The sequence below is a fragment of the Melospiza melodia genome, chromosome 8 (assembly GCF_035770615.1).
Source record: "Melospiza melodia melodia isolate bMelMel2 chromosome 8, bMelMel2.pri, whole genome shotgun sequence".
In the NCBI taxonomy this organism is placed as follows: domain Eukaryota; kingdom Metazoa; phylum Chordata; class Aves; order Passeriformes; family Passerellidae; genus Melospiza; species Melospiza melodia.
Window position 1 is genome coordinate 33,306,328 of NC_086201.1, and position 21,168 is coordinate 33,327,495.

At 46.4% G+C, this 21,168-nt stretch overlaps 1 protein-coding gene across 12 annotated transcripts in view; it reads left to right on the forward strand.

Annotated features, from left to right (window-relative positions):
- UNC80 (unc-80 homolog, NALCN channel complex subunit) overlaps window positions 1-21,168 on the forward strand; it is a 127,141-nt gene that overhangs the window by 91,912 nt on the left and 14,061 nt on the right. For all 12 annotated transcript variants that reach the window (XM_063162619.1, XM_063162624.1, XM_063162620.1 and 9 more), the window contains 11 exons: window positions 12-47; window positions 359-577; window positions 3,986-4,186; window positions 6,727-6,850; window positions 9,512-9,637; window positions 11,458-11,581; window positions 12,309-12,515; window positions 15,164-15,348; window positions 16,564-16,729; window positions 17,854-18,033; window positions 19,432-19,570. In XM_063162619.1, coding sequence (XP_063018689.1) covers window positions 12-47; window positions 359-577; window positions 3,986-4,186; window positions 6,727-6,850; window positions 9,512-9,637; window positions 11,458-11,581; window positions 12,309-12,515; window positions 15,164-15,348; window positions 16,564-16,729; window positions 17,854-18,033; window positions 19,432-19,570 — 1,707 coding nt within the window. The remainder of the gene's footprint in view (window positions 1-11; window positions 48-358; window positions 578-3,985; window positions 4,187-6,726; window positions 6,851-9,511; window positions 9,638-11,457; window positions 11,582-12,308; window positions 12,516-15,163; window positions 15,349-16,563; window positions 16,730-17,853; window positions 18,034-19,431; window positions 19,571-21,168) is intronic.

The window sequence follows — 21,168 nt, forward strand, 5'->3', positions numbered from 1 at the left end:
TGTTTTCCCAGGTACCCAGAACAGGGAGCCAAACTGCACTTTATCAGGTACAGTAAAATTTTATCCCAGTCTCCCCTGATGTGTGATGGAACATTCCCACACACGGTTGCTGTGACAGGCAGCCTTTTGTCAGGGAAGGTATCAAAAGATAGTTGATACAGAAAATATTTACATTTTTAGCAAGGCTTGGAAGATTATAACTTCCCTTTTTTTGTTTCTCAATTGCAGATGCAACTACCTTTCTTTCAATTGCAGAGGAAAGCATCTGTTTCAAAAAGAAGATGAAGAGGTGGTTGTAATCTGTCCCTGATGATCCACAGCATATAATAAATACTGTGTCTTACTTTGTATCCTCCAGGGAGAACCTTCACCTAATGGAGGAGGGCCAGGGCCTTCCCCGAGAGGAGCTGGATGAAAGAATTGCCAGGGAGGAGTTCAGGAGACCCCGGGAGTCGTTGCTGAATATCTGCACAGAGTTCTACAAGCACTGCGGCCCCAGGCTGAAGATTTTGCAGAATCTGGCTGGTGAGCCCCGAGTGACTTCTCTGGAGCTGCTGGATGTGAAGTCCCACATGAGGTATTCCACAGGCATTCTGCTTTTACTTGTTCATTTCAGGGGCATTCCTTTCATTCAGCTCTTTCTTTCTCATAATAACAGATGGAACCACTTTTTGGTTGTGTAGGTGCATGCTTTTGTCTGAAACATGCAGAGGCTGTTTTGGATGTTCCTTAGATTGTACTGATGCTGCTTGTGTATAAAGAAGGTTTCTTAAAATTTCCTCTGGTCCCATTCTGACCCCCACCTGAAACAGCTCCCTCTGATGCATCAGGACAAGATAAATCTGTCTGTGCAGGGCAAGGGCTGGGGAAGCTGCCCACCTGCTTGAATACAACATTTATCCTCTCCAGTGGCACTGTGCATCAGAGCCAACAGCTCATAAGCAAGAAAGGCACAACAGCCATTTTCTAAGTGCCTGAAATACCAGGAAGGATGGGACAGAGGGCATTTACAGCCCAGCACCTCAGCATGTGATGCAGCAGATGCACAAGTCTTTTCCTGAAGTGCTGCACCGAGTCCAGCTTACAGGTTGGATGCTCACTGCAAATGGTTTCACGTGGTGCTGACCTGGAAGAAATCTGGGGTAGAGCCTCCTGGCACTTGGGGTCTGAGTCTGAGTTTGCTGTTCATGGTAAACACAAAATAACATAAATTGCTGCTGGGAAGCAATAACTGGGACAAGAGAGAATGGATCTGATTATTTTGTCAGTTTTTCATTTACACTAGCAGCTGGCAAATGCTGCTCTCTTTTCAAGAGAGAAAACCTCTGACTCTCATGGTCAGAGGTTTCAGCAGTAAAGCTGACATTGATTTACAGCAGATAATGAGTTGTGCTCTGACTCCTTTAGGTCTCCTAGAAAGTACTGGAAATAGCTGCTTTGTCAGGGTTGTGACCTAAAATGCTTAATCATCATTATCTCTAAATAAAAGCAACGTATCTCAATCCTTACATAAATTCGTAAGTATCAGTGACATGACTGACAGGATTTAACCACTGTAGAACAAACACAGTTCTACATGGAGAGCAGATTGATCAGGATGTGATGTGACACTCATGGTCTTGGGAGACTGGCAGGTGCCATTTCAGAGGCTTCAGAAAACAGGATAATATGGTGGCCACTTCAGACAGGATTCATCTCACCAATTTTAGCCATTTAAAAGTCAAATGTTTAGTGTGCAAAAGTCATAAAAATCTTTTTGCACCTAGTAGAAAGGAAGATGCACATCCAACTGTTTACCCCAGTATTTCAGGAAGATAAAAATTTCCCAGGTTACTTGTTTCTGCTAGGAAGGAGCTAGCAGATTAATTGAGATTGATGTTTCAAGTTGGATGAAATGGATCTCACACTTTATAATGCATAAGGAAGTTTTTATATGTCATTGCATGGAACTGGTATTGTATTGCTGGCAAGAAGCTTAATTATATGATAATTTAAATTTCACAGCCCTTAAGAAAGCAGACCTACTTCATAGTAGGACAAAGCAGTTTAAAAAAAGAAATAATAAAGAAATACTGGATAAAACCGAATTTTCTACCAGTTTTGGTTAATCTGAGGAACTTGTTGCCCTTGATATTACTAGGCAGATTATAAAGAGAATAGAAATATGTTCCATTACTTGGATGCATTTCAGAAATGCCCCCACAATATGGATAGGATTGTACTGTAATCATCCAATACAAAGTCTGTTGATGTTTCATGGTTTATTTCTGGTCTTTGGTTACCACAAACATCCAAGTATTTCAGCAGATTTTTGTCAAACTGCAAATGTAAGTCAAATGCTGCCATGATATTTCACAGTGAATACAAAAAAATGCCATTGGCAATGCCATCTGGGATAGTGGAAAAAGCAACAGCAACACAATCTGTAGGAGAAACAAATAAAAACTGCAGGGAGCAGTCCTACAAGGGACATGTTGTGTAAACCTATGGACACTTTATTTTTAAAACTTAACACCTGAAAATCGCACAGTGACACTTCCTAAAGTAATGGTAATGCTGAAAAACAAGCACAGAACAAAACCAAATCACTCATTAACTGACAAACAGGTGATGTCAGGTCTGTGTTTCACAGACATTTGCATTGTTGTAGTCTTACTGCTAGCACAGATACTCTGGTTTTAGCTACCCAAATCTGTGATTCCTGATGTTCCCTTGGTGCATTTAATGTCAATGTAAAAGTCATATTTAGACCATTCATGAATTCTTAAATATAAACAGTGATTCCAGCAAAACAGTCTTAACAGACCAGAACTGTGGTATCAGATCTGAGAGTTAAATTAGCAGCACATTTGACTTTTGCACCATTTTCTTTTCATTAGGCTCATGAAGATTTATATGTTAGTTCATTGGCACATGTGTAGAAATGTTGGAACCCTGGATGCTGAGAATTTTAAACTTTCTGTGCTGACACTGACCCCCAAAAGAACACTGCATTTGACCTGAAACTGTGGAGAAGGCTTCCAAAATTGAATGACAGAACTGGGATTGTGGGTGTGGAGTTTGAATAGAAGTGTGTAACATCACATGGTGGAAACTGTATGAGTTTAAGGCTTTAGAATACAGTAATATATATAAAGCAAGATGGAGGTTTAGGGTGGAGGCTAGTAATAGGAGCTTCTTTGAGCAAGGTCTCATAAGCTCTTGGAGGTCTATTTTTCACCCAAGATAGTTCAGCTACCTTTGGAGGCATAAAATCAGCAGGATGGCTTCTATTGCAGTGTTGGAAATAAAATGTTTTAATAAAAGACAAAATAACAAACTCCTTACAGAGAAAAATCCAGGTGCAAGAGGTTCTTGCTCCTGGTAAAACACCTCACGAAAGCCATTAGTTTCTTTGTTCTCTTCTTTTTCTAGTAAATTGCTCAGAGGGACTTTTTGGCTCCTGCCCAATTTTTGCTCCTATCCTTAAGTTTGAGGTGAAGTTCTTCAGGCCTATGAGATGCCTTTTTCACCTAATCCAGGAGAGAAACTTCAGGGGTTCTTTCTTTTTTGAGGGGACATAGGATAGTTTTGTCACTCTGTCAACAAGGGGCACATTCCTGTAGAGTCTGGTCCTTCTTCACCTTCTTTTATGTTTGGGTAGTATTGTGTAACTGGATAAAAAAAATCAGCATTGCAGGCATGGGTGGTTGATTATTGGGTTAAAAGTAAAAATAATTTAGGTGTCATTTCTTAAATGGACGGTTTATCCTTAAAAGGCCTTGTAGAGAAGGAGATGGGGCTCCATTGTTAGTTTGTTAGAGAGAAGTACTGTGGGAGTCACAGTTTGTGAGGCTGTAACATAGGTAAGAACTAATAAATATCTGAGTCCCAACGAGAAATACCATCTCACTATTGAATCCTGACCTTCCCAGGAAAGAGGCAAAAGAATGGGCACAGAAATGCAGGTTGTATTCACATTTTCTCCCAATGCCCTTGGTTTCAGGCTGGCAGAAATCGCCCACTCCCTGCTGAAGCTGGCTCCTTACGACACGCAGACCATGGAGAGCCGCGGGCTCCGGCGCTACATCATGGAGATGCTGCCCATCACCGACTGGACAGCCGAGGCGGTGAGGCCTGCCCTGATCCTCATCCTAAAGAGATTGGATCGTATGTTCAATAAAATTCACAAGATGCCAACGCTGAGGTGAGCAGGTGGTCCGGAAACCCTCTGGGGTCCGTTTCTGATGTTGCAAGCCTTGAAGTGTGGGTACGTCATCTGCTGTCGTGTTGCAGTGAGCCTTTACAACATACCAGAGAATTACAGGTGTTTTTATCTCTGTAAGTGTGTTTATGTTGATGTTTTTGTGGTGTCTTCTGGTAGCAGTGTGGTTATTAAGAGCTAAAGAGAGAACTTCCAGAAATGTCATTTTTCTTTCCTGAAAAGAAGTCTTCAGATTTTTTTCCATCTCATTGCCCTTTTAATTAACTTCTGCTGTGAGTTTTTTAAAGTTAGACTGTAGTAAGAGTATTTCTAGCATGGCAATACTTGTAAAGACAAAAATAGTCAGGAGCTATGCAGTAGATTCTGATTGCTCCCTAGTGAAAGGCAAAGAACTGCATCAGCTGCTTCGGGTCCATGCCTAGTGGAAGCCTGGTAGATCACACAGTGGCATTATGGTACATACAGGCTTTGGCAACTTCAAGAAATACTGACTGTGGAGCATCCCTGATTGGAGGCAGTGGTACAAATCCAGTGCTGGGTGGTATAAAATCACTCAGAATTGTGAATTTTCTGGTGATCTGATTAAAAAGAGGCATATTGGTCTTGGTCACCCTCATGGGCACATGTCCTCAACTGCTTGAATGGCACTTCATTGGCAGTCTCAGCTGAGAAGCCAAATCATGTTAGAGAACATCAGAAGTATGTCCCAGTAGGAATAAAAGATGGAACAATAATAGGGAGGTGATATCTTCTTTCTGGCATCACTATCCTTTTCTTTGGCTAACCTGCTTCAAGAAACTCCACCCTTCTAGGGAATTCAGAGGCAGAAATTTTGGTGCTTCTCTGTCCTGTTGGTTTGAGTCTTTGCCATGTCTTGCCTGTTTCTCATTCATTCCTTCTTTCCCCGCTCATACTTTCTACTGCCTCAAAGGCAGATAAGGCTTTCTGTTCCTGAAGATCTTTCTTCCTCATGTAAGCTGAACGGACGTCCATAAATTAAAATTCCTTTCATATTCTCTCTCTCTATGCCTGTACCTCTGCTTGGCTTAAATTACCCTTTTGTCCACAAAAGGACAGCAAAGCTACCGGACCAAATGCAGCAACTAGATGGTAGCATCACTGAGTCAAGCAGTCTCTTTGGGATGGGTCTGAGTGCAGGAGCCCAGGAGCCATCCCTTGGGCTACTCAGGGATCAGAATCTTACACACTGCCTCCTGTGGGCATCCCACTCCAAACCCAGTGCCTGCTGTAATCGGTGGATGTGTAAGAACCAGAACAAACCTCTATTCTGGGGATTTAGTGACAGTGGATGCCCAAAGGTGAGATTTATTTTGGTCTGGAGAAGAGTTTGCATAGAGAACACTTGATTCCCCATGTGGCTCTGAGAAGTCACCTGAAGAGCTTGACTGGGGTATTGTTTAAGGCTTGAGCTGGCAAGCTGTGCCAGCCTTTTGTATTTCTGTCCAGTGAATACAGTAGCTGCTGACTTGTGAACTACAATGCCTGCAGAGAGTCAGGCCCTGAGATGAAGGGGTTGAACCACTTTGATGTTACCTATGCTTATGATTAGGAAGTGAAATCCTTTCAGCATCTGGCATAATCCATAAATTTCGTTTTGGTGAGGAAAGCAGTGTCAGGGAAGAAAGCATCCTGGAATGAAGGGTCCTGCGATGAAGGAATTCACCTCCTGTGCTGCAGGAGGTAGAGATGAAGATGATACAGCTGGTCCAGTTTACATTTAGGGCAGCGTGTCTGGGAGTGACACTGAGGAGCAGCCAGAGGAGCTGCAGAGGATCCCACAGAGGCACTCAGGCTGATGGGGTTTGTTCCTGACAGCGGGAACATCCAGGAGGCACACGAGATGGAGTGCATGGTGTCGGCACAGCAGGCCTTTCCCCACACAGGCACAGCCCTGGGTGGCCTCCCTCTTCAGCTGCAGTGAAGCACCAGGGAGTGAGCTGAGCTCCTGCCGTGAGGGGAGCGGGGTGTGAGGGCAGCCCCAGCCCGCTGTGCCGCGTCTCTCGTCTCTGCTCTGTGCCTTTCCCCACACAGGCACACCGCTGTGTGGCCTCCCTCCTCAGTGGCAGGGAAGCGTCATGGAGTGAACTGCAGCTCCTGCCCCGCTGCCGCTGTGAGGGGAGCGGGGTGTGAGGGCAGCCCCAGCCCGCTGTGCCGCGTCTCTTGTCTCTGCTCTGTGCCTCTGTGCCTTTCTCCACACAGGCACACCTGAGGCCGCTGTGTGTCCTCCCTCAGTGACAGGGAAGCATCAGGGAGTGAGAGCAGCTCCCGCCATGAGAGGAGGGGTGTGTGAGGGCAGCCCCAGCCCGCTGTGCCGCGTCTCTCGTCTCTGCTCTGTGCCTCTGTCCCTCCGGACCAGCGCTCTCCCTGCGGGCACTCCGTGCTGCTCCCGGACACCCATCGTGGCTGTGTGACACGTCTGTCACTGTGTGTCCGTCGCCGTGTCTGGGCGTCTGGTGGGGGGCAGGAGCCCGCGGCTAATGGCACCTACTGTTGTATTGCAGGCGCCAGGTTGAGTGGGAGCCTGCCAGCAGTTTGATTGAAGGGGTTTGTTTGACACTTCAGAGGCAGCCTATCATATCCTTCCTGCCTCACCTTAGGTCTCTGATCAATGTCTGTGTCAATCTGGTGAGTAGCCGAGCGGCAACCCCATGAACCTTTGCTAAACCTTCCTTCCCCCCTGCTGTTGGTTTCTCTGGACTGAAGATGACAGCTTATTCCCATTCCTGTCATTTTGCCTGTCCCCTTTACCCCTCACGAGGGGACTCTGCAGGTGACACCAGAGACAGGAAGGTTCATTTTTGAAGTGGTGCATGGGGAGATACCGTGACCGGCAGCAGCGGTCGAGCGATTTCTCTTCCATCCCTTCCCACGCACCACTTTGAAGATCGGCCTTTGCCAGACTGAGCTGAGAGCTGAGGGCTGCAAGTTGGAGAGTGGGGTGGTGGACACTGCACACACCTGGCAGATGGGGAGAGGGGGCACTGGGGATACCTACCGTCCCCAGTGGGGAGGGCCCTGGTGGCTCTGCCAGAGGCCAGCGGGTGCTGCATAGTCAGAAGGGTTTGCAAGGTGAATTGACTCCACTGTTTGTAATGTCCCTGGCTTGATCTAGTACAGGTTTGCATTGTACAATGTTCAGATCACTCTCTTGGTGAAGTTTATGCCCCTAAGTGTGGTGTTTGTGAGGTCTCCAGGATGAGGTGAGAGATGAGGAATCTGACTTCATGTTCTCAGAAGGCTGATTTATTATTATATTTATTCTATTCTATTATACTAAAACTATACTAAAGAAAGAGAAAGGATACATCAGAAGGCTTAACAAGAATGAATAATAAAAACTCATGATTGACTCCTCAGAGTCTGACACAGCTGACGGTGATTGGTCATTAAGTAAAAGCAATTCACATGAAACCAGTCAAACATGCACCTGTTGGTAAACAATGTCCAGACCACGTTCCAAAGCAGCCAAACACAGGAGAAGCAAATCAAATAGTTATTATTTACATTTTTCTCTGAGGCTTCTCATCTTCCCAGGAGAAGGAGTCCTGGCGAAGGGATTTTTCAGCAAATATGGCAGTGACACCTGAGAGTGTTGCAACAGACAAGTGATATGGACAGAGTTTGCCTGGTCGTTCAGTGGTAGACTGCAGTGTTTCTGCAGCTGTTGCACTGGGGACAAGCCCCCACTTGGATATCCATGTAGCTCCAGCCACTTGGGCACACAAGCATGCTTTCATTCCATGTGCAAAAATATTAATTAAGGGGGAAAGGCTGCACTAAAATTTTACTGTTATTGGGTTCTATAACATTTTCTCCTTGGAGCATAAATGTTATAACCTTATCTTGCAGCTTACCAAAAACATTTCAGGATTCACCAGTGCTCTGAGGGCCTTTAAAAACAATGATCACTAGCTAAAATGCAATGTCAGGTTTTGCCAGGTTCCTGTCCTTCAAGTCAATTCAGCACTCATTGCTGCAAGGGCAGGGAAGCTCCAACCTGTCAGAGCCCATAATGCAAACCCGGGCCCTGAGATTACTTAAGAGTTGTTACATGGGGAGGTTGCCACACAGCTAGCTCAAGCAGGAGTTTGGAATGGCCTTGCAGTTTGTCAAGCAGGCATGGCAGATTGAATCACCCCAGCGAGCTCTCCAAGGGGGCCACAGTAAGAATTATCCAGTGCTCTAAAAATAGCAGAAAGCTCTGTAGTGCTGAAATAAAGTCATTCTGCTTATATTCTGCTGGCTGGGAACACCAGGGAGAGCTGCCAGGAACACATACTTACTGCTACAAGTATTTTACCTTATTGCACTGGGAGCTGTGGGAGCACTGACTGCATGGTGTGTATCATGTGTAGACCCCAAAGCCCAAAAATCAATCAGCCAGAAAAGTGGGGAAATATCTCAATGATAATCCATAGTGATGTAAAGAAGGAGCTCTGACTCTTTCCCTTCTAAATTGTCCTTTGGTTTTCTGGCAAAAGACTGGTTACTGCCTTTTTCCCCAGGCTGAATTTGGAAGAGAAGCATGCTTTCATCTCCCATGAGCTTAGGTGTGGCCAGGTACCTTCTCCCTGTTCCTGTCATTTGGATATGTCTGGTCATGGTGAGAAACAGGCACATGCAGGCCTGTGATTTAATTCCTCCTGAGGGACACATCCCAAACAGTACAAATAACTCCCTCCCAGAAGTGCTGTTTTCCCTGTGGTGATTATTCAAGGAGCTCCAGACAAGCAGGTCACATGCAGGTGACTCTGCTTCAGACAGTCAGCTGAGAGGAATCATGCTTAGAGTTCCCCCAAACAGGCTGTGCTTGAGAGGAATCTGAACATTGTACAAAACCTGGCTTGGGTCAGACTTAGGACATTATTTTTCAAGCAAGGGAAGGGAAAAGATGTCCACTTTCAATGCAGACTTTTTGCTGTGATGACAGATTTTTATTTGTTACAGTTGTCAAATGACATATCCTCCAACTCTAGCCGTTCCACCAGTCCAGTGCTGGTCATTCAGGGCTGGTACTGGGTACATTTACAAATGTACCGGGTTCCCTGTGCACTCCTCCCATCCATGCTGGTTCCCCTCTTTCCCCCTCCCTTTCTTTCCCTGCTAGAACACCGTCCCCTCACTGGCCCCAGCTCCTGCCAGGACCACTGCGGGGGCTGGTCCCGCTAGATCCACCCCAGCTCAGTGCTCAATGAGAGGCACCTCCATTTCACTGCCGTTGGAGGATATGGCATGGGTGAAACTGTAAGCAGGCAGCTGTGGTGATGTGCTCTGTTTGTATTGCAGGTGATGGGAGTGGTAGGACCCTCCAGTGTGGCTGACGGATTACCCCTTCTTCATCTCAGCCCTTATCTCTCGCCACCTCTGCCCTTCAGCACAGCTGTTGTCCGGCTTGTAGCATTGCAGATACAGGTGTGTCTGCCCTGGCCCACGGCCAGGCCTCTAGAGCTTCTGGTTGAGGCACCAACTCATCAGTGCTCTGTTTGCTTTCTGCAAAAGCTGGGCAAAAACTGTGGAACTGCATCAAAAATTAACGAGAAGCGACATGTAAATTCTCCCTCCTTTCTGAAGGCTTGAACTGAGCTCAGAACCCATCTGTTGGGGCCAAGGCCACAGCAAGCATCCATCAGCTTAACTCTGCCATTGAAACCCAGGGAGTTTGGCTGATGGATGCTGTGTAAGGCTCTGACAAGCAGGTCAGGATTCTCTGCAGGATCTGAGGAGTTAGAATCCTTCTGCCACAGGAGGATGGGCCTTGGCTTGGGTCACATCCCTTCCTGTCTTCCTGTGGGACCATGTGTGTAACTGAGAGTGGGGTTTGTGCTCTTCTGCTCTTAGCTGAGCTGGTCACACGGTGTGCCAGCACAAAAAGCAGGGCAACTTGGCTTTTCAGCTGCTGACACAATGGTATCCTTGTTGCTAGAATTAAAGAAAAAAGTTCTAGGCTTTTTGGAGAATTTCACCACTGTTCCTTTCTCATAGCAGCACTGTAACTTTTTACAGAGTCTTTCTGCCTCAGTGTCCCTTTCCTTCCCCACTGGCATGAAATTAGTCTGAATGGTGACCAAAGAAGTGACAAATTTCCTTATCTAGCTCCAGCTTGCATTTTAAAATGTGCATTGGTACATCCAGTTGAATACTTAGGCAGGTATTTCTGAGCAGCAGGGTGGCTTGGGAAGGAAGGCTTACAGGGACCAACACACAAAGCTGTCCCTCACAGCATGAGGTACAAAAGGACTTTTTGGTACAAACTGACACAGAAGGATAACAGATTTCTTCCAGCTCTGAGGTAATGGTTCTTTAATCAAAACAAATGAAAACAAAGGCTACTTTCACCTGCTGTGAAATGTTATCTACTAAAACCCCAAAATAGATACCAAATTAATATTTTTTATTAATCATGGGGAACATTTATTATGCTTTTCCCCTGTTCAATCATTTGTGGGCTTAAATGTAATGAAAATTGAACAGGTCAGGAAAAACACAAGTCATAATTCCCAGTTGTATTCCAGCAGAATACAAAGCAGAAGTACTTCACACCCCATCAGAAAACATCTCCTAGAATTTCTCAGCCCAGGTGTGCGAGGTTGAGTTGCATTTCACAGCTAAGTCTGCAGCAAATGGGATGTTGTAAATGAGCAAAGGTTCCAGAGACAGCCATCTGAATTACCTCCTCTGAAGGAAGGTGAAAGACCTTTCACTCTAAGCTTGACTGTGTGTCAAGAAGTAAACATGCATTTTGTTTATTTTTCAGGAGTTCATTCTTTGTCTCAGGGAGGATGACAGGGCAGCACAAAGTGAGGCAGAATGAAAATGTGTTTTGGGAATAGCCTCCATGTTCGGGCAGGAGAATAGTTAGATAATGTCATTTGTGCAGTTTCCTCTGTTCCTTTTTTATTCTCCGTGTCAGATCCTGGTACCACTCAGAGCAGTGCAGAGCTCAGGACTGGCACTCAGCTGACTCCTGTGGGATACACGTGATTCTGTGAATGAGAACTGGGAGTTAGGAGTGCAGGCTGCTGATGTTTGGCTATGACACGAGCAGGTGATCCCTGTGCTACCCTGTGAATTCACTTCACTCCTGACTGAGTGCAGTCTGAGGGCATCTCATTCAAGCAGGTTATCCAGGCTGGTGTGGTGCTGTGTGAACAGGGATCATCACTCCCTGCAGTGACTTGTGTGTGTGATCTGCTGATGAAATGGTTTAATCCTTTTTTATTATTACTGCACAGGCTTTGAAAGAAGATTTCCCCCTAAGCCATGTCGTCTCCCCATTCACCAATCAGGAAAGAAGGGAAGGAATGCTTTTAAACCTACTGATTCCATTTGTGCTCACAGTAGGATCTGGAAGCAAAGGTCTGACTAATTTAACAAAAAGAATTTTTGTCCCCCTTTTCTGACAACTGATGTTTGCACTTTCCTTGCTCTCTGTATTTTATTTTAATTTTTATTTTTTAATTTGGTTTTCTGTCACTGGCAGTATGTCAGTCAGCTAAGTGCCCTCTGGGTCTGAGACTGAAAAGAGCCCCACTGGGATTAGTTATTATTTCTTCTCTTTATTTCAGCTGTGCCTTGGTTCTTGTGTCAGGTCTTACACAGATGTGCTCTGCTTTTGAAACTGGAGTGCAGGGCGAGACAAATCTGTGGTAGCAGAAGTCACAGAGGGGAGCAAAGGTCACAGAAATTGTGTGCCCCCGTGGATCACAGTTTGCCCAATCCATGCCACTTGTCTTGCACAAGTCCTGCTCCTTGCTTTCTGCTCTAGAGGGTGTTCACTGGTAAATCCCTAAATGAAAGCAAGGAGTAAAGGGAGAGGGGCATACCAGAAGGAAGTGGGACCACTGAACGGGACATTTCTTTGTGCTGTGTAGCTCTGTGTTTGTGTGTGTTTGTGCCAAAATAAACTTTGCCTTTGCTTGCAGGAGGAGAAGCAGCATAACAAGGTGTGGGGGACCGAGTTTTGGCTTAGGGGACATTTGAGATGTGTCCCATTTTGGAGCTGAACAGGGTCTGGATCTTTTGGGTGTCTATGATGGGATGTAGCCTGACCTTTCTCTCTCTTTCCCCTCCCACTGCATCTCAGACAGCCCCTGGCTGGAGCAGCCTGAGGTCCTGCTGCTGCTCCAGACCGTAATCAATATCCTCCTGCCTCCTCGCATCATCAGCACTTCCCGCAGCAAGAATTTCATGCTGGAGAGCTCCCCCGCCCACTGCTCCACCCCCGGGGACGCGGGCAAGGACCTGCGCCGGGAGGGGCTGGCGGAATCCACCAGCCAGGCTGCCTACCTGGGTGAGTCAGGGCTCCTGCTCGCCACTGCCAAGGGACAGAGTTAACACGGAGTGCTCAAGGCTGCAGAGAGCACCAAAAAATAATTAAACTGGAGATGCAGCATCACTGAGGGCAGTCAGGCCTGTACAGGGACAGTTTAGTCTAAACAGCTTCGCTGTGTCTGGTTTTGTAAGGGCATTTATCTGAAGATTTATACTTGGGTCTTTGTTAACCTGTATCTGAAGAACTGAGTAAATCTGATGAAAAACTGGCAGTTCACCACTGATTTAGCCCCCTACCCAAACAAGCCATGATACAGATGTGTAGTGGCTGAGAAGTCTTGGCCATCCCATTAAGAAAAATGGAGTAGTCAACTTCCCCCCAACAATTCACAGGCCTTGCTGTTTTTGCCAGACCAGGGGAGCATGGAAAGGGGGAGATTCCTTGTTTCTCCTGTGAGCCAAGTGTTAATCACTGCCCACTTTAATGCAGAGCATTGTTCTGAACTTGATTGCTGTTCATCCCCATTTGTAATGCCATGCTCTTGCTCTTGTGAATTACTGCCCTTGGTTTACTGGACCATATTTGTATTTAAATTGCAGTGTGGCCATGACTCATGCAGCTGCCCTGCTAGAAAGGTTCTTGTCATCACCCTATAAATCATCTGCAATTATTGTGCTCACTGTTGTGTGGATATGCTTGGTCAAGGTTTTTGAAGTTGTCTGATCAGCCAGGGCTGTATTCCTCCTCTGAGCTGCTTTCAAAATATCTGATTCTGAAAAGACAAAATAACTCTGCAGGGAAGGGAGAGGGAACACCAGAGCAAGAAAATATAGAGGAAGTTAGGTATGAAGTAGAAAATTTTCTCTTGAATGGGACTGCCAGTCCTGATCCTGAGGTCCTTACTACTAGAAGGCTGCTTGCTCCTTCCCTGCCATGTTTGGAGAGCGATGGAGAAGCCAGTTGTGACTCTGAGGCGTGCAGGCAAAGCACGCCCGTGTGGGTTCATGCTCACTGTGGCCCCCCTGTCCTGCCCCAATGCTATGGGGGACACTGGTGACATGTCTTGTTGTATTCATAGTGTTGTATATCATATTCCCAGAGTCTCATACCTTCTGGGTGGTTTTCTCACAGCAGATCTTCACAGCAGTGGCGTTGTTGCTTCTCAGTCAGGGCTCCTCTCCAAGGCTCTCCCTGACCACCCCACCCCCTTTAATCCCAGCTACCTCCATGGGCTACAGCTGCTGCCCAATCAAGGACATCACAGCTGCAGCCCATTTACAATAACTAGAATCAGGGCAGGGTCACTAATACAATGCAGAGATCTTTTACTGCCATTCATATATTTACAATACATATATTTACTCAGGCCCCTACATTTCCCCCTTTTCTTTTAACAATTTTTCCAATTACACAGTTACAATATACATATCTGTCCCAGCTCTCAGGCTGCCACAGCTCTCGGCTGTCTCGAATACATACAAATCCCTAGATGTTCCCAGGCTCTTTTCCTCAAAGGCCATAGTCTTACAGCCCTCTGCTGTTACAGCTCCTTGATTCAAAGGCCATACTATATTCTAGAGTCCCAGCTCTCAGGCTGCCAGAGCTCTCGACTGTCCTATTTTCTATGATGTCAAGGGGTTCCATACCTTCTTTCGATGCTTGACTGCATGTTCTTTATCACATCGGGGCCACCAGACGTTGTATTCATATTGTTGTATATCATATTTCCAGGTTCTCATACCTTCTGGGTGGTTTTCTCATGGCAGCTCTTCACAGCAGTGGTGTTGTTGCTTCTCAGTCAGGGCTCCTCTCCAAGGCTCTCCCTGACCACCCCACCCCCTTTAATCCCAGCTACCTCCATGGGCTACAGCTGCTGCCCAATCAAGGACATCACAGCTGCAGCCCATTTACAATAACTAGAATCACGGCAGGGTCACTAATACAATGCAGAGATCTTTTACTGCCATACATATATTTACTCAGGGAAATACATATATTTCCCCCTTTTCTTTTAACAATTTTTCAATTACACAGTTACAATATACATATCTGTCCCAGCTCTCAGGCTGCCACAGCTCTCGGCTGTCTTGAATACATACAAATCCCTAGATGTTCCCAGGCTCTTTTCCTCAAAGGCCATAGTCTTACAGCTCTCTGCTGTTACAGCTCCTTGATTCAAAGGCCATACTATATTCTAGAGTCCCAGCTCTCAGGCTGCCACAGCTCTCGACTGTCCTATTTTCTATGATGTCAAGGGGTTCCATACCTTCTTTCGATGCTTGACTGCGTGTTCTTTATCACGTCGGGGCCACCAGATGTTGTATTCATATTCTTGTATATCATATTTCCAGGGTCTCATACCTTCTGGGTGGTTTTCTCACAGCAGATCTTCACAGCAGTGGTGTTGCTGCTTCTCAGTCAGGGCTCCTCTCCAAGGCTCTCCCTGACCACCCCGCCCCCTTTAATCCCAGCTACCTCCATGGGCTACAGCTGCTGCCCAATCAAGGACATCACAGCTGCAGCCCATTTACAATAACTAGAATCAGGGCAGGGTCACTAATACAATGCAGAGATCTTTCACTGCCATACATATATTTACAATACATATATTCACTCAGGCCCCTACAATGTCTGACTGCCCTTTGCTGGTGTGTGTTCCCCTGTAGCCCTGAAGGTGATCCTTGTTTGCTTTGAACGCCAGCTGGACAGCCAGTGGTACTGGCTGAGCCTGCAAGTGAAGGAGATGGCGCTGCGCAAGGTGGGCGGGCTGGCCCTGTGGGATTTCCTCGACTTCATCGTGCGGACGCGGATCCCCATCTTTGTGCTCCTCCGGCCCTTCATCCAGTGCAAGGTAACATTGCTTTGGCTCCTGGTGTGTCACTCCCTGAAGGCAGGCTAGCCCTTAGTGCCCAGCTGAGAGCACAGGAGAGCTCCATGTAGCGAGTGAGTGGCCTTTCAGAAGTTAGTAGGCCTAAGAACCCTTTGAAATGAAATCACAGAGCTTTTTCCTAGCCAAAACTACAGAGCATGCCGGTCATCCAGGAGCTCTGATCCATGGAGTACAGCTAGTCTTGGTTCCTCTGGAGGGGGAAGTGCATGTGGACTTAATTCTACAATGAAGACATTCAGAGCCCTTGGGAGGAGTGTGGATGTGTTGAACCTGGGAGGGTGTTGAAAGAAATCTTGTAGTAATCTCTGTTCTGCACAGAGCTGGGCAGTACAGCTAACAGCCAGGAAGGACCACTCCCCTTTCCATCTCTTGGATGAAGGTTCTGACAGGACTTTAGTGGATGAACAGGCAGCTGCTGGGCTAAGGCATTGTGGAGATGTTCACAGGCATCCCAGGACCAGGGAAGAGATGAGAATGTTGACTCCATGTTTCAGAAGGCTGATTTATAATTATTTTATTATATAAATTATATTAAAACTATACTAAAAGAATAGAAGAAAGGATTTCATCAGAAGGCTAGCAAGGAAAGCAGACGAAGAATGATAACAAAATCCTGTCTGACCAGAGAGAGACACAGCTGGACTGTGATTGGCCATTAATTAGAAACAACCACATGAGACCAATCACAGATCCTCCTGTTGCATTACACAGCAGCAGATAATCATAGTTTATGTTTTGTTCCTGAGGCCTCTCAGCTTCTGAGGAGGAAAAATCCTAAGGAAAGAATTTTTCACAAAGCATGTCTGTGACAGGGTATCTGGGGTTTGAGTTAATCACAGCTCCTTGCCAGTTACCAGGTAGACTAGCACATGGTACTCTATTTAGCCTAGCTTGTCTCTCAGACAGACTAAATTGTCACGGAGGAAGAAAGTGTCTCATGATAGGATTGTGAGCTTAGCATAAGGGAGCCCTCCATGTACCCTGTGCCACTGAGGGTTTGATCTCTGTTCAGTCAAATGTAAGACTTCCTCTGAAAGACAGGTGGCAACCTCACAGACGGAATCAAAACCTCTTGCCTACCAAGCCTGCTGGCTGCAGGCTCATGCTAGCCTGGAGACCAGTCCCAGTTCCCTGGGCACCATCTCCCTGCAGTGCTAACTGGTGGCCCTTTTGCAGCTGCTGGCCCAGCCGGCTGAGAACCACGAGGAGCTGAGTGCGCGGCAGCACATCTCGGACCAGCTGGAGCGGCGCTTCATCCCGCGCCCGCTCTGCAAGAGCTCCCTCATCGCTGAGTTCAACAACGAGCTCAAGATCCTCAAGGAGGCCGTGCACAGCGGCTCTGGTAAGGGAGGCAGGGACGGCTCAGGGCCAGCAGCCTGGGCTGGAGCAGCTGCTTGCCCCTGCAGGGAGTTGTGAGGCAGACCTGGCCTTTGCCTGGGGCGATCCACACACAGCCTGCCAGCCTGCCCCTGGAGCTTATGCTCGGCCTTGCCACTGAACAGCCAACAGAAGTCCAGGTTAGTTGTGAAATGCACCTTTTTGTGCACCAAATCTGAGTTCCCATTCCAGGCTCAGCTGGCTTGTGCAGCCCCAGTGCAGTGAGTCCCTCCACACCACTGTAAAGCCAAAGTTGCTTGTGCAGAAAGCTCTGGCTGTTCAGCAGTAGCAGATCTTCCTCCTCCTTCCTCCTGGTCTCTTTGATTTTCCTCTACTGTGACATTCAGATCAGCATCCCTGAGCTAATGGGGCACTTCAGAATTCTCTCTGCTCAAGGGGAGACTTTTCTCCAGTGACAGCCAGCCCTGTTGCCACGAGGTGGCAGCCACTGCTCATACATGGCAAGTGGTTTATGTGTTTAGTTCTTAGGAAAACAAATTCAAAAGGAAATGCTTCAGTCTTTTTTCCCTGGCAATAATTTGCCTTGTTTCTAAATGTTGAAGCTGATCTGTAAAATACAGGTTGTGAAAATCAGGCTGCATAAGTAAAACAGAGATTTTGGAAAGGTGAGGTGAGCAAGGCAGCTGCTAGTGCTTTATCACCTCTGCCACCCCTGTCACAGTATCACAGAATCATCAAGGTTGGAAAGATCTCTGAGTCTTTTCCAAGTTCAACCTTTGCCTGATCACCACCTTGTCCACTAGATCATGGCACCAAGTCCCAAGTCCAGTCATTTCCTGAGCACCTCCAAGGGTGGTGACTCCATCATTGCCCTGGGCAGCCCATGCTTATGCTTATCAACCCTTTCCATAAAAAAATTCCTCCTGTCCAGCCTGAGCCTCTCCTGGTGCAGCCTGCAGAACATTTCCCCTTGTCCTGTGGCTCCACCCTCCTGTCAGGAATTTGTAGAGGGTGAGAAGGTCCCCCTGCCCCACTATTCCAGGTTCCCCATATGCCAGGAACGCTTGGCTTGCTGTTGCTCTCCAGTTCCACCGGTGACTCGGGTTTGGTTTTCCCCCTCTTGCGCAGCTTACCAAGGGAAGACATCTGTCAGCACAGTGGGCACCTCCACGTCTGCCTACCGCCTGAGCCTGGCCACCATGTCGCGCTCCAACACGGGCACGGGCACGGTGTGGGAGCAGGAGAGCGAGCCCTCCCAGCAGGCGTCGCAGGACACGCTCAGCCGCACCGACGAGGAGGATGAAGAAAGTACGTGGCCACATACCGCGCCCCCAGCGCTGAGGATGTTTTCTTCGTGCCCAGAGGCCGTCTGGGAGGGAAGCACGGTTGCCCCCGTGTGCCAGTGTGAATAAAAGGGCCACAGGAGCAGGAGGTTGAGCAGGTGGTACATGGTGTTGAAGTCTGGGCTGTAAAATACCTCTTCGTTGCCTTCTGAGCTGTGGCAGGGCAAAGGGGAGGGCACAGGGAGGTTTTTAGTGCCTGATGTGCAATTGTCAGTGCTGATAAGGCATTGGGATCCTGTTCCAGCAGGATCCCCAAAAGCATCAAACAGAAGGAATGAAAATGGGGGGCTCAAAAGAAAGGTCCATGCAGTTACAGTGGAATTGCCTTTTGGGAAAGAGCAGTTAGCCTGAAACTTTGCAGGTTGAGCCCAAATTTATTTCGCCACTAAACTAATTCACCACCATTTCACCACTAAGTGGGATCACCACCAGACTCTGTACAATCCACCCAGAGCTCATACATGCTTATACATGGTTCAGATAGTTACTCACTGTGGCCAAATGTGGTTTCAGCCTCAGATTAATTCTGAGCCACCGTGTGGAATGGTAAGTGCCATCTTCCTGTCTGAACTGTGGCATTATTCCCTCAGCCCTGCCATGGATAAACACTGCTGTAAAATGTTTCAGTACATCAGAATGGAAAAAAAGGTCAAAAAGAGGAGAGAAAATTACACAAACCCACCCCTTTGTTTAATTTATTTGTAATTAACAGGTTTCTGTGGCAAAAAACCACAATAAAGTAATTTCTTTCTGGATACTTATAAAATTTGAAACAGTACTGAAAGTTTTAAGCAGTCCTGATTGCAGTCCAGCTGTCTGCATAGTTCTCTTGCAGTATCATCTGTTTGAGTCAATTTATCCAAATTTTTGGTTGCATTTTAAAATGCATGCCCTGAGGGGTGTTGAAGGGTGTCAGTTCTGCATTTTGCTGTCAGGTATTTTGGCTTTTTTGTCACAATGCTTTGCTAGATCATAGCAGCAGTTTATTTCACAGCAGGAAAATGTCCAGTTGTAACCTTTGTGCTGGAAACACTGTATGTTAACAAGCAATTTATAATTCACAGGAATTAATCCCTAGTGGAAGCTGAATTCTGCAAACATGTTTTCCTGAGAGCCATTTAAAGAATACATAAGCCCTGCCCTGTATTTGTCAGGTTCTTCGTGCTGCAGAGGTTTATGAGTATGTCTTTCTGCACAGTGGCTGTAAATCTAATAGAATTTTCCAATTTGCAGGCTTGGGCTCTTGGTAAGTGAATGCTGGGTACTCCTTTGGCATCCTGTTATCTCTTGACAACTGTTGGGATGCAGGTGGGGTTTGGGGGTGGTTGTTTCCTCTCCTTTCCTGTGTTTTCTCTCTTTCTAGATGACTCCCTGAGCATGCCCAGTGTGGTAAGTGAACAGGAAACATACCTAATGGGTGCCATTGGGAGGAGGCGGTTCTCCAGCCATCTCTCCAGCATGTCTGCACCTCAGGCTGAGGTGGGCATGTTACCCAGCCAAAGGTAAAGACATGGGCTTTTCACCTTCCCCATTTTAATAACCAGAGCAGAAATGGCCCAGGTACATCAGAGAGGTGGGGTGGTGGAATTGCTGCCAGCATAGTGATGCTGAATTTATTCATCTAGGAATAGTGTTGGACCAAGGGTGCAGGGTTGGAAATAATGATTTTCCAGGGTGATCTGTGTTGTGTAGGGTCCATAAGAACAAGCTGTCATCCCCAGCAATGTTCCTCTTAAACAGCTTCTGAAACACTCTACATTATTATTTCTCTCTGCTGCCACTGAACTGCAAAAGGAAATGTGGTTTTGGAGTATTCATTGAGCCAGGGGGCCATACCCAGTTTGTGTAGGAAGGAATCTTGAGAAGCTGGGAAAGAGGGACAGAGGCAGTTTGATTTGTTTTCTTCCATGTGTTCTTTGTCCTTCCTAAGAACAGTAACTAGCTCATCACAGAAACTAAATGCTCTGTTCAAAGATGGGATTTAATACTGTTTTAAACCTGAAATACTTGTTGATACAAATGACTTTGCCTTATTGTTGGCTGACATGGAATAGTGAGAGAGAGCCTGTTGGGAAATGTTCATCTTTAGAAGATGTGGAGAGAGGTTTTGCATTTAAACATGATTTTTTTTCCAAATAAGCAGTGTTTATGGTTTTATTTGTCTGTGACATAGTTATCCAAGGATATCCAACAATGGATGTATTAATTTATGTTATTTCCTTTGAACCCTTTAAAAAATATATTCTACATTATGTCTTGACCACCCCTGCAAAATCAAACAACATTGTTCCCTCCCCATTCTTGCTCGGAGTTAAAGAAATAACCTTGATAGATGAAAGAAAATTAACAGTTGTGGTACCTACCAGCAGAGATAGGAGAAGTGATTTACAGGGGAGAAGTTACACAGATTTTATCTGGGAGTTTTCACAAAAGGACTTACAGGAACTCCTTTGACTCTTGAACACAGTTAATTCAGTCCCTTTGTTCCTTGAAAAATTAATATGCAAGACTGCATTTTCCTCAATCTTTCACTGCCATCTTCAATGCATAAACTTCATAAGAGTCACAGCTGACTGAGAGCTTTGTGCTATCCCAAATCATGGTGATGCTGAGAAAAAAAGTCTTTAATTAACACAGAGCTTCAGTCTCTACTTTTTAAGTGTATGGTATAGCAGGAGAATCACTTTTCATCTGGGTAGGGGAAGGACCAGCTTAGCAAGCATAATCATAGTCCTCAACATCCTGCCCTTTGAGTTATGGATGGTCTCTGGGCTTTCAGACTGCCTCACAAATGTAAGCTAATTAATGCTAAGTAATATTATTATTGCTTTCCTGCTGGTAACCCAGCAGACTACTTTCCTTCCTTCCTTCTTTCTTTCTCTTTCTTTCATGTTTTTCCTATGGCCTGAGCAGGCTGCTCCTGCCTCCAGGCTGCATTGGAATTGTGTCCCTTTGCCAAGACCCTTGCCAGCTGTTTATTTACAGTTTCACTGCACTATGAGACCTTGTTTCCCAGATTTTTGTCCTTAGAGTTGCACCAACAGGAGAGTGGTCCATAGCTCATGGGAGAAAGATCAGCCCTCCCTCAAGGAAGTTGTGG